Raw genomic sequence first — 17,057 nt, forward strand, 5'->3', positions numbered from 1 at the left:
CACTACATGGTGTCCCTAATACAGACATATCGAAAGTTAGGGTTAAGGAAGTCATTTTTTGGGGCTAGCATGAATTTTAGCCATGACCAATTCTTTAGTTTCAGCTGATGTATTTAGTCATCCAGAATGGGGTCTGTCCATGATACTGCCTGTTTCTTTAAACGTTTTAACCACCTTCGCCACCGTGGAAAAGCCAAGTGGAACCCTTCTGGGATGACGCGTATTAAATTCATCTTTCAGTATGTCCATCCTTCATGTCCACTGAGAAGTACCAGTTCAACTCTTTCTTCTTTTGATGAAGCCATATTTAATCTGTGGAAGCAAAAAAAAGCACAGTTCATGAGATTTCCTATTTGTCTAGACTTTAGGGACACCCTGTTTAAGTCAGAACAAAAGAGACAACATCATCAGAAGATCAGTACATCAAGCTTTACTCACTGAGAGATGGCAAAGCAACTTCATAATGGACACAATTTGCTAATTAAAATAGCACAAGGCTGCAGAAAAGATTTTTTTTTTTTTTTTAAAGAAGGCTGTCTAGTAATGGTCTTAAAAGACAATGAGTTTTTCTCCTTCTCTGGAGTTGGACACCTTCACTGCATCAATGCGACCTCATGACAGAAGAGAAATAGCACTTTATTCTTCAGAGCCATGCTCTACTGTATGATTTCCATCTTTGCGACAAGGATTCATCTTGCAGCATGTTAATGAACCCAAACACATCTCTGAGCTTTTAGTTGAAGACCAAGGAGAGCTGACTGCTATGGATTCTTCTCCTGAAGTCATCCCCACTAACCTTTATGGACCACTTGGAGACTGCAAACGCCAAACATTCCTGATCTGACATGAAGGTCTTTAGGACATTGCCCTCTAATGTGGAGATGACATGAGTTTCAACCAGTCCATATAGTTTGAATGGTGGTGGCATTAAATAAAAAGGGCAACTGATCAAATACTTGGATATGCTTTACTGTCATTGTTTAGATATTTCACTTTTCACTCATGCAAAATAGAGGCATCTTCATTAATGGTCTAAGATTTTTGGACTCCAATCTATGTGCATGTATGCATTTATCCCCTACTGTATGTCATGTTAATATCAAAGTTATAGGTGAAGCAATTATGTGTAAGATGTGAAATACTACAACTGAGTTGCAATACAAGAGGTGCCATTTCAGGGTTATACACTGCTACAGCTTTTATGAACATGGAACTCTATCAGTTGAATGATTAGAGCAAAAGATGAAGAACCGTGCCGTAAAATCTCTGCTTTATAAATCGTCAAAGGTACAGTTCCGAGTGAAAGGAAAACATTATGTTGTTGACAAAATTGATAACATAAATTGCAGGATAAATTAGTTCACTTTTTGATTATGGGTCAATTTTGGGTTAATTTGGCAACCATGGCACCATTTATTTTCTCAAATTTAATGATGGTCTGGCTTGTACTCTGGTTGGAAAGAGAACCAAGGTCCTGTGTGAACATTATGAGCCATCTGCCATGCCAAACTGACAGATAAAACATGGCTTCTAAAAAATGAAGGTGAACCAACGACCAATGGTCATAACATATTTCCATAATCTTTATAGCATAAACCTCGTAATCTCTGAAATTCTATATTTCTGTATTAAGTTACATTGGGAATAACTGAATCTTTTAAATGTCAACAGAAGAAAGAAACATTCTTTGATTCACTGTCCCCTCACACTACTTTATTCTGCCCTCCTCTACTGTTAATAATCGTGCAACCACTCAGATTTGCTGGAAACCACTGCCTCCAACAGAATATTATCACTAAAATGTAAATGAATTAAATGACTTCTTATTTTACCAAAACAAAAACAAAACTACAAATGCCCAACGTAATTATTCACAAATTTCTGACCTTATAGCAAGAAATCAATGCTTAGCACAGAGTGTAATCCATTGCTCTTCTTGTGCTTCTGTGTGTGTCCTTGTGCAGGCTCAGCAGCTACAGAAGAAAGACTCACAGCTGAAAGCAATGGATGCCTTCTACAAGGAGCAGCTGGCACAGCTCGAGAAGAGGGTATAGCATCTACACAAGGCTACACACTCACACATACACAGAGACCTGGAAAGACTTCATTACAGGCTTTCAAAGACTCTGCAGTTGCAGTATTGACGACCAAGCTATAGATGCACAGCCACACTGTGTTTAGACTTGGGCAGACTTAACTTTGCAATTCAGATATAAAAGCATTGCCAAACAAACACACACACTCAAGTGCAATCACATAAATGCAGGCACGGATACGCTTTCAATTTTCCGTGCATACATGCGCACACATTAATTCCCCACGTGATTTGTGCATATTCACTCCAGTGCAACACTGTGGAAGAGAGTGAGTTGACGCAAGTGGTCTGGGTTGTAACTTTCCTTACAGAAATGTTGTAACATGAATGACATGAACAGTCTGAGCCTCATAGAGAATGGCAGTGATGCTCTCATTAGCATGATGGCAGACTAGCAGAGCTTCCTTATCCTTCTGTTTCCTTTATTATCCCCCGCCTCCACGAAGTGGAAAAGGGGGATATAGGTTTGGCCTCCGTCCGTCCGTGCGTCCGTCAGTCTGTCCGTGCGTCCATCCGAGATGAAGGGGACAGCTTTTCTCGGAAACTATTACAGCAAGGATTACAAAATTTAGTGTGTAGCTTCACACCATGGACACCTTGATCAAGTTCGAAAATGAGACCTGTGCGATAATATTTAACAGAGTTATGGCCCTTTATCACTACTTTGGATATAGACTCATAGACATCACATGTGGCGGGGGATATTGATGACCATGTCATGCACTGTTTTCCAAACACTACTGCTTCGCCATACTTTCACCTACAGACTTCATTTTAGTCTTAAAAAAAAGCCCCAACTCTCTTCTTTTCAGGCATGTACATATTGTGATGGTGGAATTTATGGTTTTCCATACAGGAGCCTCCAAAAACCCCTAGATTGAGCAAAAAATCCAATGTTAGAGCATGTGCTCCTCTGGTACTAGAGTGCGGAGAGGGACAAAATCTGTCTTTTTTTTTTTTACTTAAATCGCCATCCTGGCCAAACGGTACATACTACAAGGACAATCCTTTCACAGACTATAGTAAAGACTCTCTACATTCATATGAGTCCGACATTGTTCGCCTGGCACATTGTTACGTCACGCGCCAGCCCTTAATTGACGTGGGAACCTGAATCGCCCTCCATAAGGCTCAATGCAAATTTAGGCCTTGTGCAGCTTCACACACAGCGATTTTAAAACTGCCGTTTCTCGGTCATTTTTCACTCTACAGCAACATTAAACATACCGACCTCGTCCGTGACTCATCCTGCCACTCACCATCGGGTTACTTTTGAGCTAGCATTCACGGTTAGCCCGTAATTAGCGACACCATGTCATCTTGTTCATGTATCTTTTTACTATGTTTGTGTTCAGTGTCAATGCACTTGGTACCGTACGTAACTTTAGGAAATTCCTTTATGCTAAATGAGTCGATCTCACATGTGTTTCAGTATACAAATAAGTCTAAAGTCAATTTAAACTTGCTTGCATAGCAGAATACAACTAACGCGTACAGTGTGCACACAGATCTGTAGAAAAAGCACTGCACTTGGTGTATCCATAAATGCGATTCAAAAGGGAACACAGATTTCAGCCAGCCATCTCCAGAGAGCCCTTAAAAGCCTTTTCATTCCCTTACATCTTTCTGTTTGACATTTTCCAGGCAGAAAAGGTGTGGTTTCAAGTTAAGTCTCAGCCTCACCAGGCACTACACAAGAAGGACCTTTACATGGGCTCTCTGGGGGTAGCACTCCTCTATTTCTTAGCTAGAGAAGACCTTTACAGGGCATTATGCGTAAAATCAAAGTATTATGTTTTGCTTACCATAGCTAATTCAGGCCTGTTTTGCACAGTGAGTGGTGGGAGTAGATGAGCCACACGGGGCAACTGTAACACTGGAGTGTCATCACTTCCAGTTATATCCCCTTTTAGTAGAGGATGGACTCCGTACTCAGTCATTCAGTCAGCTTTTTGTTTCTCCACTCTGCTCTCATGATACACACTGCCTGTCCAAAAAAAGAGTCACCACTTGGATTTAACTAAGCAAATACGGTACCATAATAGTCTTCCACTGGATAATTACTGCAGTGATGAATATGTTTCAGCTGCAACAACTTATTTAACCCCAGCTGATGCAGTGAGGAGCTTCTCATTCCTTAAGCAATCATGTCAGAAGACATAGCCTGTGATCATGGAAAAGATGTTAATCAGTTTTCAGAAGAGTCAATTATTGGTCTGCATCAAGCAAAGAAAACGGCTAGGGAGATTTCTGAAACTACTAAAATCAGGTTAAGAACCGTCCAATGCATTATTAAAACCTGGATGGACAGTGACGAACCATAATATTTGAGGAACAAATGTGGTTGGAACAAACTCTTAGATGATCGTAGGAAATCAGCAGTAAAGCTCACGGCTATGCTTAATGGTGAAATTAAGAGCATTTTCACATGTGCAATACGAAGGGAACTCAAGGGATTGGAACTATACAGCTGTATAGCTCTAAGAAAACCACTGATCAGTGAGGCTAATCAGAAAACCAAAGGCTTCAGTTTGCTAGATAGCATAGAGATTGGACTCTGGAGCAATGAAAGGAGGTCATGTGGTCTGATGAGTCCAGATTTGCTCTGTTGCAAAGTGATGAGTGCATCTGGGTAATAAGAGAAGCAGATGAAGTGATGCACTCATCATGGTTAGTGCCTACAGACCTGTGGGGGTTAGGGTTATGATCTGGAGTTGGTCAGATTCAGCAATGTTTGTTCCCAAAGAATGAGGTCAGCTGACTACCTGAATATACTGAATGACCAGGTATTTCCATCAGTGGAGTTTTTCTTCCCTGAAGATGCCAGAATTCATGGGGCTCGCATTGTGAAGGAGTGGATGAGGGAGCATAAGACATCATTTTCACACATGGATTGGCCTCCACAGAGTCCAGACCTCAGCCCCATTGAGAGTCTTTGGCATGTTCTGGAGAAGACTTTGTGCAGCGGTCCGATTCTCCCATCATCAATATAAGATCTTAGTAGAAAATGAATGCAATTCTAGACAGGAGTACATGCTGTCACATTGTAGAAGCTTATTGAAACGGTGCCACAGCGAATGTGTGTCGTTCTCAGTGCTAAACGTGGTCCAATGAAATATTAGAGTGTGCGACTTTTTTAGACAGGCAGTGTATTTAGTCAGTATTTTGTTTGTTAATAATTGCTATTTGAAAATTGAAAGACAGAAAATTCCACGTTTGTGATAAATTTTCCATAGTTCGTCCACCCAATTAAAAGACTTGCCAGACTGCTTGTGTGCAAGTGAGTAAAGGGTATGTTTAGTCTCTGCCATAATCTAAGTAGTGGATAGAGTCACTGACTCAACTAGAGCAAAAGGCTTTTTTCCTGTTTGGTTAAATCTAAAGTTTGGAATTTTTTGAAAGTAAACATGCCCGATCCTGTCCTGCTAGCCTCTCCACTGAAGCCAAGCAGGGAGACAAGAAAGAGGTCTTTATTTCTTTCTTTATCCTTTTTCTTTTTGCAAAATTCCATGGCTGTTAAGTTTAAATAACAGACGGGCAAACACAAGTGGGCTTAAATAACCAACACATCAAATCTGTATAATAATTACCATTCAGTCAGTCTAAATAAACATTTATTACTTTGATGAATCGTTTCTACACATATTTGAAACACACACACAGAGGTCTCGGTGTGAGATGCCTGGCTATTTGTGTTAGTCTCATTACTAACAGGTTGGGTTTGCAGAGGGAGTAGAAGACTGACAGGCTGGCATATGGGTGGCACAAGCTGTGTTTACCGTTGAGCTTAAGATGTTTGTAGACAGACCTGTGTGTAGGAATGTGTGTGTGGAACAGACGGATATAGAGAGATATGATTTGCTTGCATACTGTATATTCAGGTGCATGTGTACAGTATATGCAAATTTATGTGTCTGTCAGCAGGCTCAGTGTGTTTGCAGGCTGAAATGCCCAGTTTTGTTTGACTGCTCAAAATGCTCTCAGTGCTTCAGTGTTAGTTTTCAGCTGAACTAAACCATGATCAGTCAAGCCAAACTAAGCCAAGCCTATGCTAATGTTTTCTCACTCTTACATTAACAGACACTACTCGTCAAAAGTTTGGACACGCCTTCTCATTTAGTGGTTTTTCTTTAGTTCCATGTCTATTTACATTGTAGATTCTCGCTGAAGGCATCAGAACTATGAATGAACACAGATGGAATTATTTAGTAAACAAAAAACTGTGTAATAAGTCAAAACATGTTTTATGTTTTAGATTCTTCAAAATAGCCAGTCTTTGCTATGATTACTGCTTTGCACACTCTTGGCATTCTCTCGATGAGCTTAATGAGGCAGTCACCTGAAATGGTTTTCCAACAGTCTTGAAGGAGTTCCCAGAGATGCTTGTTGGCTGTTTTGCCTTCACTCTGCAGTCCATCTCATCTGAAACCATCTGGATCGAGTTTCGGTCAGGTGACTGTAGAGGCCAGGTCATCTGATGCAGCATTCCATCACTCTCCTTCTTGGTCAAACAGCCCTTACACAGCCTGGTGGTGTGTTTGAGGTCATTGACCTGTTGAAAAATACTGTAAATGATGGTCCAACTAAACGCAAACCGGATGGGATGGCATGTCACTGTAGGATGCTGTGGTAGCCATACTGGTTCAGTGTATCTTCAATTTTGAATAAATCTCCAACAGTGCCACCAGCAAAGCACCCCCACACATCACACCTCCTCCTCCATGCTTCATGGTGGGAACCATGCATGTAGAGACCATCCGTTCACCTTTTCTGTGTCACACAAAGACATGGCAGGTGGAGCCAAAGCTCTCAAATTTGGACTCATCAGACCAAAGCATAGATTTCCACTGGTCTAATGTTCATTCCTTGTATTTCTTGGCCCAAACAGATCTCTTGTGCTTGTTGCTTTTCCTTAGTAGTGTTTTCGTAGCAGCTATTTGACCATAAAGGCCTGATTAGTGCAGTCTCCTCTGAACAGTTGATGCAGAGATGTGTCTGCTACCAGAACTCTGTGTGGCATTTATCTGGGCTCTAATCTGAGGTGCTGTTAACTTGTGATTTCTGAGGCTGGTGACTCAGATGAACTTATCCTCAGCAGCGGAGTTGACTCTTGGCCTGGGGTGGTCCTCACGTGAGCCAGTTGTCACCCGATGGTTTTTGTGAAAGCACTTGTGGATACTTTCGACGTTTTTGCAATTTTCCGGACTGACTGACTTTAAAGTAATGATGGACTGTTGTTTCTCTTTACTTAGCTGATTGGTTCCTGCCATAATTTGGATTCTAGCAGTTGCCAAATAGGGCTGTCAATTGTGTACCAACCTGACTTCAGCACAACACAGGCGATGGTCCCAACGCCATTAAGAAAGCAAGAAATTCCACAAATTAACCTTGACAAGGCACACGTGTGAAGTGAAAACATTTCATGTGACTACCTCATGAAGCTCATTGAGAAAAGGCCAAGGGATTGCAAAGCAGAAATCAAAGCAAAAGGTGGCTACTTTCAGGAATTTAAAATATTAAACATGATTTCGCTAACTTCACACTTTATTTAACTACATAATTCCGTATGTGCTCATCAATAGTTTTGATGCCTTCAGTGGGAATGTACAATGTAAATAGCGATGAAAATACCATTAAAAGACAAGGTGTGTCTGAACTTTTGACTGGTAGTGTATGTCCTGTGGTTGGATGTGCTGAAACATCCTGTTATGAATGTTTGGCAGTATATGCACTGGGAAAAGGTTTGAAAGAAGGTTTGTAATTTAAATATCACTCTCCTAAACACTGGGGGAAAAAAACACTAAAGAGAATTTTTAGAGCTATTTGGTCACAAAGCTATATGGAAATAAATTCAAAATGACATACACACGTGGACAAAATTGTTGGTACCCCTCAGTTAAAGAAGGAAAAACCCACAATTCTCACTGAAATCACTTGAAACTCACAAAAGTAACAATAAATAAAAATTTATTGAAAATTAAATAATCAAAATCAGCCATTACTTTTGAATTGTTGATTAACATAATTATTTAAAAAAACAAACTAATGAAACAGGCCTGGACAAAAATGATGGTACCTCTATAAAAGATTGAAAACTATTTGACCAGAGTGACATGATTAACTCAGGTGTGTCATTTAATTGACATCACAGGTGTTTCCAAACTCATAATCAGTCAGTCTGCCTATTTAAAGGGAGACAAGTAGTCACCCTGCTGTTTGGTGAAAAGGTGTGTACCACACTGAACATGGACAACAGAAAGCGAAGGAGAGAATTGTCCCAGGACATCCGAAAAAAATTATAGACAAACATCTTAAAGGTAAAGGCTATAAGACCATCTCTAAACAGCTTGAAGTTCCTGTGACAACAGTGGCTCATATTATTCAGAAGTTCAAGACCCACGGGACAGTAGCCAACCTCCCTGGACGTGGCCGCAAGAGGAAAATTGATGACAAATTGAAGAGACGGATCGTTGGAATTGTATCCAAAGAGCCCAGAGCAACCTCCAAAGAAATTAAAGGTGAACTCCAAGGCCAAGGTACATCAGTGTCAGATCGCACCATTCGTCGTTGTTTGAGCCAAAGTGGACTTCATGGGAGACGACCAAGGAGGACACCACTGCTGAAAAAAACTCATAAAAAAGCCAGACTGGAATTTGCAAAAATGCATGTTGACAAGCCACAAAGCTTCTGGGAGAATGTCCTTTGGACAGATGAGACCAAACTGGAGCTTTTTGGTAAGGCACATCAACTCTATGTTCATAGACTCAAAAACCAAGCATACGAAGAAAAGAACACTGTCCCTACGGTGAAACATGGAGGAGGCTCAGTAATGTTTTGGGGCTGCTTTGCTGCATCTGGCACAGGGTGTCTTGAAAGTGTGCAAGGTACGATGAAATCTGAAGACTATCAAGGCACTCTGGAGAGAAATGTGCTGCCTAGTGTCAGAAAGCTTGGTCTCAGTCGCAGGTCATGGGTCTTCCAACAGGACAACGATCCAAAACACACAGCCAAAAACACCCAAGAATGGCTGAGAGAAAAGCGTTGGACTATTCTAAAGTGGCCTTCTATGAGCCCAGATCTGAATCCCATTGAACATATGTGGAAGGAGCTGAAACATGCCATTTGGAGAAGACGCCCATCAAACCTGAGACAACTGGAGCTGTTTGCTCATGAGGAGTGGGCCAAAATACCTGTTGACAGCTGCAGAACGCTCATTGACAAATACAGAAATCGTTTAATTGCAGTGATTGCCTCAAAAGGTTGTGCAACAAAATATTAAGTTATGGGTACCATCATTTTTGTCCAGCCCTGTTTCATTAGTTTGTTTTTTTAAATAATTATGTTAATCAACAATTCAAAAGTGATGGCTGATTTTGATTATTTAATTTTCAATAAATTTTTATTTATTGTTCCTTTTGTGAGTTTCAAGTGATTTCAGTGAGAATTGTGGGTTTTTCCTTCTTTAACTGAGGGGTACCAACAATTTTGTCCACGTGTGTACATGTAGTTTAGCCTCCTCTCACTGCTCCAAAAACAACTTTAATTGTAAAATATAAACTTTATTTCTCAGCGCTTCTTTTGGTTTTGAAGTCGTGGAACATGAATTATGACATGGAGCTGATATTAATACATTTTTCCAAATATCTATCCCACTGTTGTGACAGTGTGGAGCTCTACTTGTTGGATAATCTATCAGAGCCAAGCACATCTGTCTGCATTTATTTTTTTACAAAATGTCAGCGGCATGCAAAAAAACACGTAGTAACGTGTAGGCACCTTTTAATATCAGTGTAATTTTTTCTTTTTTTCGTCATCTTTCTCTCACTGGTGGTCTTGTGTTCTCTCTCACTCTTTCACACACACTGCTGTCATAGTAGAGTATAGTTTGAAGCTGGTGGAAATAGAGCGTACAGAAGGAGATAATAATCCTCCTCCAAGTCTGACAGGTTGCTTGACAGGCTGTCAGCAGGGGCTTCTATGTAGTGCACCAGAAATATTTGCACGCTAAAGAACAGACACACACACACACACACACACACACACACACACACACACACACACACACACACACACACACACACACACACACACACACACACACACACGCACACACACAATTGTGTTTCCAACATTACAGAGGACATGACTTTGACTTGGATTCATTTACCAGAGACTAAACCTGACCCTGACTGTAAGCTACACCTGACCTCACACTTACATTAAACAATGTCATCATAATTACTCTGCCAAGGAACATGGCTGAGTAATGTGATGGTCGCCATTGGTCCGTCCGTCCGTCCAAAAATGAACTAATGTATTTGGATGAAATTTTCAAGGAAGGTCAGAAATGACACAAGGATCAAGTGATTACGACATTGGCAGTGATGTGGCTTGTAGTCCGGATCCACAGGCTTGTTTAAGATTTCTGTGTCATTGCAAGATCATCACTGTAACTATGACAACAAGTGAACACTACATCAGCTGCCTGCTAACGATCATGTGATTGCGATCCTACTACAAATCAACCACTGCAAACATATTGGGACTTCTGATGAAAATGATACAAGGAGTAATTGATTAAATTATGAGGGTATTTCTGAGTCCCATCAATTCCCACCACCCGCTACATATTTAGGTCACTCGATTCAGTATCTGTACATAACGTACACATGCACAACACACACCAGTTCTCAGTGCGAAGTCATTTTGTTTGTGGGTACTTGTACATTAAATGGGGACATTCTATGTTGCTGTGATTTCTGATCATCAATAACTAGTTAAGAAATGCTGCATTGCTTAAAAAAAAAGCAAAAGAGAATGCTGCATTTCTAACAATACCATGTGGGGGAATGAACAGCTTTGGTTGAGTACTGCGCTCTCTGAGTGCTTTTCTTGTTTACATTATGGGGACTTTTTGTCCCCAGATTGCAACAAGTACACACACATGAATATTTATTAAAACATAGACACCCACATTAGCAAGACCACATGTTGTAGCAATGCTAGTGTTGTGTTTTTTAGAGCACTGTATTAAAAACTCCACTTTTCTGCTGTATTGCACTTTCTTATGGAAATGCATAAGCTCTGGGCTTTATGTAGACCAAGTCAAAGTTTAACGCTTTCATCCTATGAAAAGCTATCTGCTCAATATGCTGTAGCAGGGGCTTTCGATTTGCTTATTAGTTTAGCTTGTTAACAGTATTTCCACTGAGGCTGCGCCCATCTGGAGATGAAGATATGAGTTTCATAATAAGTTAATGTTACTAAACATTGCAGAGTTGTGCATAACATTCCACTTGCCTCATTATTTTCCTGGATGAAAGCAGTAATTGTGTACCTTCCTCTAGTGTGGTAAACACACACACTGAGATCCAAACAGCAACATTTGATTTCAGTATGCAGTGTCCAGATAAAGGCAGAGTAAGGCTCAATAATATGAAGTCATTTTAACAGCGCTGTAGTTGTTGTGATAAATGTCGTTGTAACATTTTGCAGTTCTGTGTTGTATACTGTGCCAGGATTCTACATGTCATATGACCTTTTTCCTCATGTCAAATTTTCTTGGCTTTTAATGACAAAAAAATCTTTTCTAGTTTCAAGTAAATCACAACATTCATCCTGTTTTGTTTTAAGAACTCAATATGTAAGTGATTTATTGTTTCTTTCTTGCTGAATTTTGTGAAAAGGATAGAAGTCAAGCCTATGAGCGGGCGTTTATGGTAGATTGACACCTGGGCGTTACTTTTCCTCTCATGAAAAAGAACAGGACATGTCATGTATGAAGTAGACCAGGTAATGCATTTTAGCCAGGACTTACTTTTCTAAGTGCTGTGTGGCCAGTTCACATCTAGCCTCTAAGCAAGCTAAAGGCTGTCACAATCTGATGCTGGTAACAAGTGGACACTAACATGGATAAGCTGTCACCTATGTGTGCTGTAGAGTCACAGCTAATATTAACAGAGTTTGCCCCCCCCCCCCCCCAGTAGCTACAGTACAAGGCAAGAATGTGAGACGTAGATACAAAAGAACTACACTTGCATAGATGGGAGTACATACATTTAAGCATATAGAACAAACAACAGGACACAATGACATACTTCATAAAACTCACATGCTTAATGTACACACACATATGCACAAACACAGCCTGGGTTCAACAGTGTGAAACTACAGAAAATTCTTTAGTATTCAGTGAATGTTGTTGCCACTGTCAGGTCAGAGTTAGATGAAGTGGGAGTGTGTGTGGGTTAAAAGGCTGCTCCTTTTACAGGTGGATCAAAGAGCATATGTGTGCATGTAAAAGAGATTTTTTTTTTGCCACCCACCTATGCAACCAATTTGTGTGATATTTGCAAAAATTACGCTTTGTGTCTGCTGTGGCAAGTGGGTGTCTATTCTCTTATCATGCAATACGCACACAGTTATGATGTAGAACAAATTTTTTTGTCAGAATATAAGAACCTTATCAGTGTTCTACTCTGGCTAACGGTAGCTTGTCTGAGAGGCTCCATATTCTTAGATGCAGCTTGCAAGTTTGGTTCTAATGGTTTAGATTTGTGTTTCTGAAAATGATTTTTCTTTTCTTTCTTTTTTTTTTTTTAAATGAACCAACAACAATGTCAGTCAAAAAAATCAAATCTCTATAATTGCTTTGGAGGTTGCTATGGGCTCCAATGTTCTCAAAGCACCATACTTCAGAAATGTATACTGATAGTTACCGGGTAGTTTAAACTGTGGCCAGTAATCAGTGGGTGAGCAACAATCTGTCTGGCTATTGATACCCGATGACTGTGAAGTACAAGTGCAAATTTAGATGCCCATCTTTGAAAACCATTAACCATTGTTTATGCTTTTGTGAATGCTATACCTATGAGTTTTCTCATCGCTTTTGTCTCCAACATAGCCGAGCAGTTATCCTTTCTCTGAAAATATCAACCACACCATCTATCATCTTTGCCCCAGTATTCAGATGGAAAACATGAGGAAGGCAGGGTGATGCCTCAGTAATCCATGGTGCTGTCATGATGCTGGTGCCACCTGTTCTGCTTGAACACTAGATTGACATAGCAGGAACGCTAAGCTAGACTGATGCATAGAGTTTTAGGACTGAAAGAGTAAGAAAAATCTACATGGTGGGGAGTGAGTTCACCTAATGTATGGGTGTAAGAGAAATGGATGAAGCCTCTGGATGTGAACAATGAAATTATGGCCAAGATTGCACCAGAGTGCGCTTCTAAGCATTCATTCATCTCTAGCAGCCATGTTTCACCTGAGTTGTCAGGTGGCAGATCCTCCTATCGGCTATTCCAGCAGGCCTTTGCCAGCCTTGCAGCAACTTACCTTGTAGGAAGTGCCACTGATCATTGGTGAACTGGGAAGCCATCTTGGTAGTTTCAGGTCCAGCCTGACGTTTTTGTAGGCTTCATAAAATCAACATTTTTTCCCCAGGTCCCAATGCCCAGGTACAATCCACAGAGATGTTACATTCCAACCTCTAGGGGGCAGCTGGATGCAACAAAATAACCAGATGTAATATTTTCAGGTAAAGGAATTTATTGCTCAGTAGCAAATAAGCACAAAAGTGATTACAAAAAAGAACACGACTGGTGGATGTTGCTAAATCAAAGAACGTAATAAAACCAAATGAAGGCTAACAGAGTTCACAAAAGTAACAAAAACAAACTCCCTGGCCAAACCGAATCACAACCACAGAAAATACAAGCAGTTTATCGAACTAACTAAACAAAACTGGTGCCTCTAAACACAGGCATTGAACACACAGCACACAAAGACTCAAAATACCAAATGCCTCTTCACGAAATTGGCAGACTGCTAACTGGAGCCAGGCTCCACTATGTCTTGGGGCTCCACACCAAATCAGCTGTCACCAACAGAAGCTCGAAATTAAATACCCAATTACAAATCATACACACAGAGACACTAGGGTGAACTGGTCACAAATACCAGCTGCCAAGGCTAAGAGTTTTGGTTGCAGATATATACTTGTATATGGTGACTGCTAGAGTCTTCTTGAAGGAGGAGTCGTGGTGGTGGACCAATCCAATGTGTCGGAAGGCAGGGAGTACCAGGGCTGGGAGAAGGTCTCGTGCTTCAAGCTAATCACTCCTCACGAGTGCCAGGTGTAATCTGGAGTTTAGTCTTAGGCCAGGTGTAATCAATCACCTCCCCACAAGCCGTCCAGAAACAGAAGCTGTACAAAGTCCATTACCAAACACACGGACACCACAGGCTGTAACAGATGGAACTGGTAATTTAAACCTTCTCTGATTGGTAGATTACAGTTGAGTTTAGCATGTGTCTGGAGCTAGCGAACAAGCCATTCTTCCTGAATAATTTTTTCATCTCTTGGAATTTCGACTTTCCACACATAACTCCTATTTGCCTGAATGATTGTGAGCTTACCTTGTTTTCTGAACATATCCTGCTAATTTCTACTATTTTAAAAGAACAAGGGTCAGTTATTAAGAATAGTTTCCATACTTCTCAGATTACATTAGACGTTTATACTGGTTTTGAACTGCAGCTGTTTGAAATGTATGCATCCCATCTTGTGCTCTTTGTTAGGTGGATAAAATTTTTTTAGCTTTTGGAAAGAATGACACAAAAATATGGCGCTACTCCTTGGATTTTAACATCAATTTGTAGTGTAAATCTAAAACCATTGTTTTAACTTTGTCTAGTCAGTAACTGGCCCAACACATGAACATGACCACACATTGAACGTTGTATTGAATGCATTATTTGTCTGCCTGCCACTATCAATGAAACCTGTGATTATCAGCCTGTAATAATTGACATTGCCTTTTAATGTCAAACTTTTAAACTCCACACTCCAACCAGTCTGGGCAGAAATCATTCTATGACCACTAACCAGTTCTGCATTGCTTTTAGCAACTTCCTGTTGTACATGGCAATGGCACTATCTTCTGAGTCGACTACTAGGGAGATTATTGGACTCTTTAATTCCACCGGCAATGATATTTTAATCGTTGTTGCTCCATTTAGTGCTAAATGCTCCACAATTAAACTAAACCCTGGTTTAATGATGCCATCTTTCAGGATTCTCTTTGTGCATCTCACAAAGCAATGAAAGTTTTTGACACTACTTTTCCGACATGACAGCAAAAAAATGTTACAGGCCATAAATTTTATTTGGTTTAGTCAATTCTGTCATTAATCCTACTTATAGTTAATACATTGATCTGTTACTGGAAACTACTTACCACCCATATAGCCCTCCTGTCTACCTGAATGTGCTCCAGCTGTTTGAACCTGTAGCTTTCAACCAGTTAAAAAATAGTGTGCATGTGATGCCTACTTCTTGCACTTTGAATATTCACCTTGGTGTGAGGGCTCTCCCTGTCTGTCAGGGTCAGGGGAGTCCGAGTGCCGGCATCCCCAGCATCCTCCGACCCCTCCAATGTGGACGGCCCCAATGAAGGCGTTTTCCACAATTGTCATCTTACAGTCAGTGGTGAGAGTGTGTGTGCATGCGTGTGCATGTGTAGTTGTGTGCATATATGTATATGTGAAGGGAGGGATGGGTTTCCTTCCTATGAAAAGTGCTATATAAATGAAGTTCGACTGATACTTTTAGTGTATATCTTTGAATAAATACAGCACTGTTAAAAAAAGTTATTTGAATCACACTATTTTTACTTACCTGAACAGAAACTCCCCTGAACAAGGCCCAGGATGCAGCCAAGCCCCGAGACGAGTGTGCTCGCAAACCCACAGGTGGTTGCAAACCCTGACTCGTGTAAGCCAAAGCAATCGCCTCCACCACCCAATGGGATACACGCTGCTTTGTAACAGGTTTCCCCTTATGAGGGTTGGCCCAGGAGATGAACAGCTGATCGCTCCTCCTAATACCCCTCGTCCTATCCATGTAAGTGCGCACCGCACGGACTGGACATAACGCATGCGACCGCTGCTCACCTGGTGAGGCAGCAAAAGCCACAAGGTCAATAGGAGAACATGAGCCCACCACCTTGGGCACAAAGGCCGGGTTGGGCTTCAAAATCACTCTCACATCGCCCGGGAAGAGCTGAGTGCATGAAGGATGCACTGAAAGCGCATGAATGTCACTGACTCGCTTAGCCGAAGCCAGAGCCAGCAACAACACTGTCTTGAGCGACAGGTGTTTCAAGGCTGCTCCCTCCAGTGGCTCAAAGGGAGGACCCTTAAGTCCCTCCAGAACCACAGCCAGATCCCATGGTGGTACCAGCAGTCTGGACACGAGGAGAAATCTACGCGCTCCCTTCAAAAACCGGCAAACCAACGGGTGTTGGCTCGCTGTTTGCTTCTCAAACCCCACGTGACAGGCGGCGATAGCTGCCAAGTAGACCTTCACCGTGGAGAAAGCTTTTTGTTTGTCAATCAGGTCCTGCAAGAATGACAATACCACTCCTACTGGACAATGAAAGGGAATGTGGCCATTTCTGTGACACCATCGCTCAAACACTCTCCACTTACAGTCATACAGAGACCTAGTGGAGGAGGCCCGAGCACTTTCAATAGTGGAAATCACCCGCTGTGAAAGACCCACAGCTGACAGATTTAACCACTCAGGTTATTAGTCTAAGACTTGATCCTTAGAGGGATCTGTGGCCACAGTTACATTTCATAAGTAACCAAGTGGCTTGTTCTGACTGAATCACCAAACCTGACAGGGCCTGAGATCTGTATTTTTGAGTCTTGGTGTACAAGAGACTTATCTCACAGTACTATAAGCAGCAGTCAATCTGTCACTCTGAACACACAGAAATTTATTTTCTCTGAGAATGACTAAACGTATCAACAAATTACTATGAATAGAAGACTAACAGATGATTGGGGGTGTTTCCGAGTCCCATCAATTCCCGCCGCCTGCTACATATGTTGGTCACGCGATTCGCTATTCATACATAACGTACACTTGCCAGTGCGCAGTGCAAGGTCA

At 41.2% G+C, this 17,057-nt stretch overlaps 1 protein-coding gene across 4 annotated transcripts in view; it reads left to right on the forward strand.

Annotated features, from left to right (window-relative positions):
• Positions 1–17,057, forward strand: part of chchd6a (coiled-coil-helix-coiled-coil-helix domain containing 6a) — a 111,968-nt gene that overhangs the window by 35,068 nt on the left and 59,843 nt on the right. For all 4 annotated transcript variants that reach the window (XM_051949663.1, XM_051949662.1, XM_022209328.2 and 1 more), the window contains one exon: positions 1,965–2,048. In XM_051949663.1, coding sequence (XP_051805623.1) covers positions 1,965–2,048 — 84 coding nt within the window. The remainder of the gene's footprint in view (positions 1–1,964; positions 2,049–17,057) is intronic.

Source organism: Acanthochromis polyacanthus, chromosome 6 (assembly GCF_021347895.1).
Source record: "Acanthochromis polyacanthus isolate Apoly-LR-REF ecotype Palm Island chromosome 6, KAUST_Apoly_ChrSc, whole genome shotgun sequence".
Classification (NCBI taxonomy): domain Eukaryota; kingdom Metazoa; phylum Chordata; class Actinopteri; family Pomacentridae; genus Acanthochromis; species Acanthochromis polyacanthus.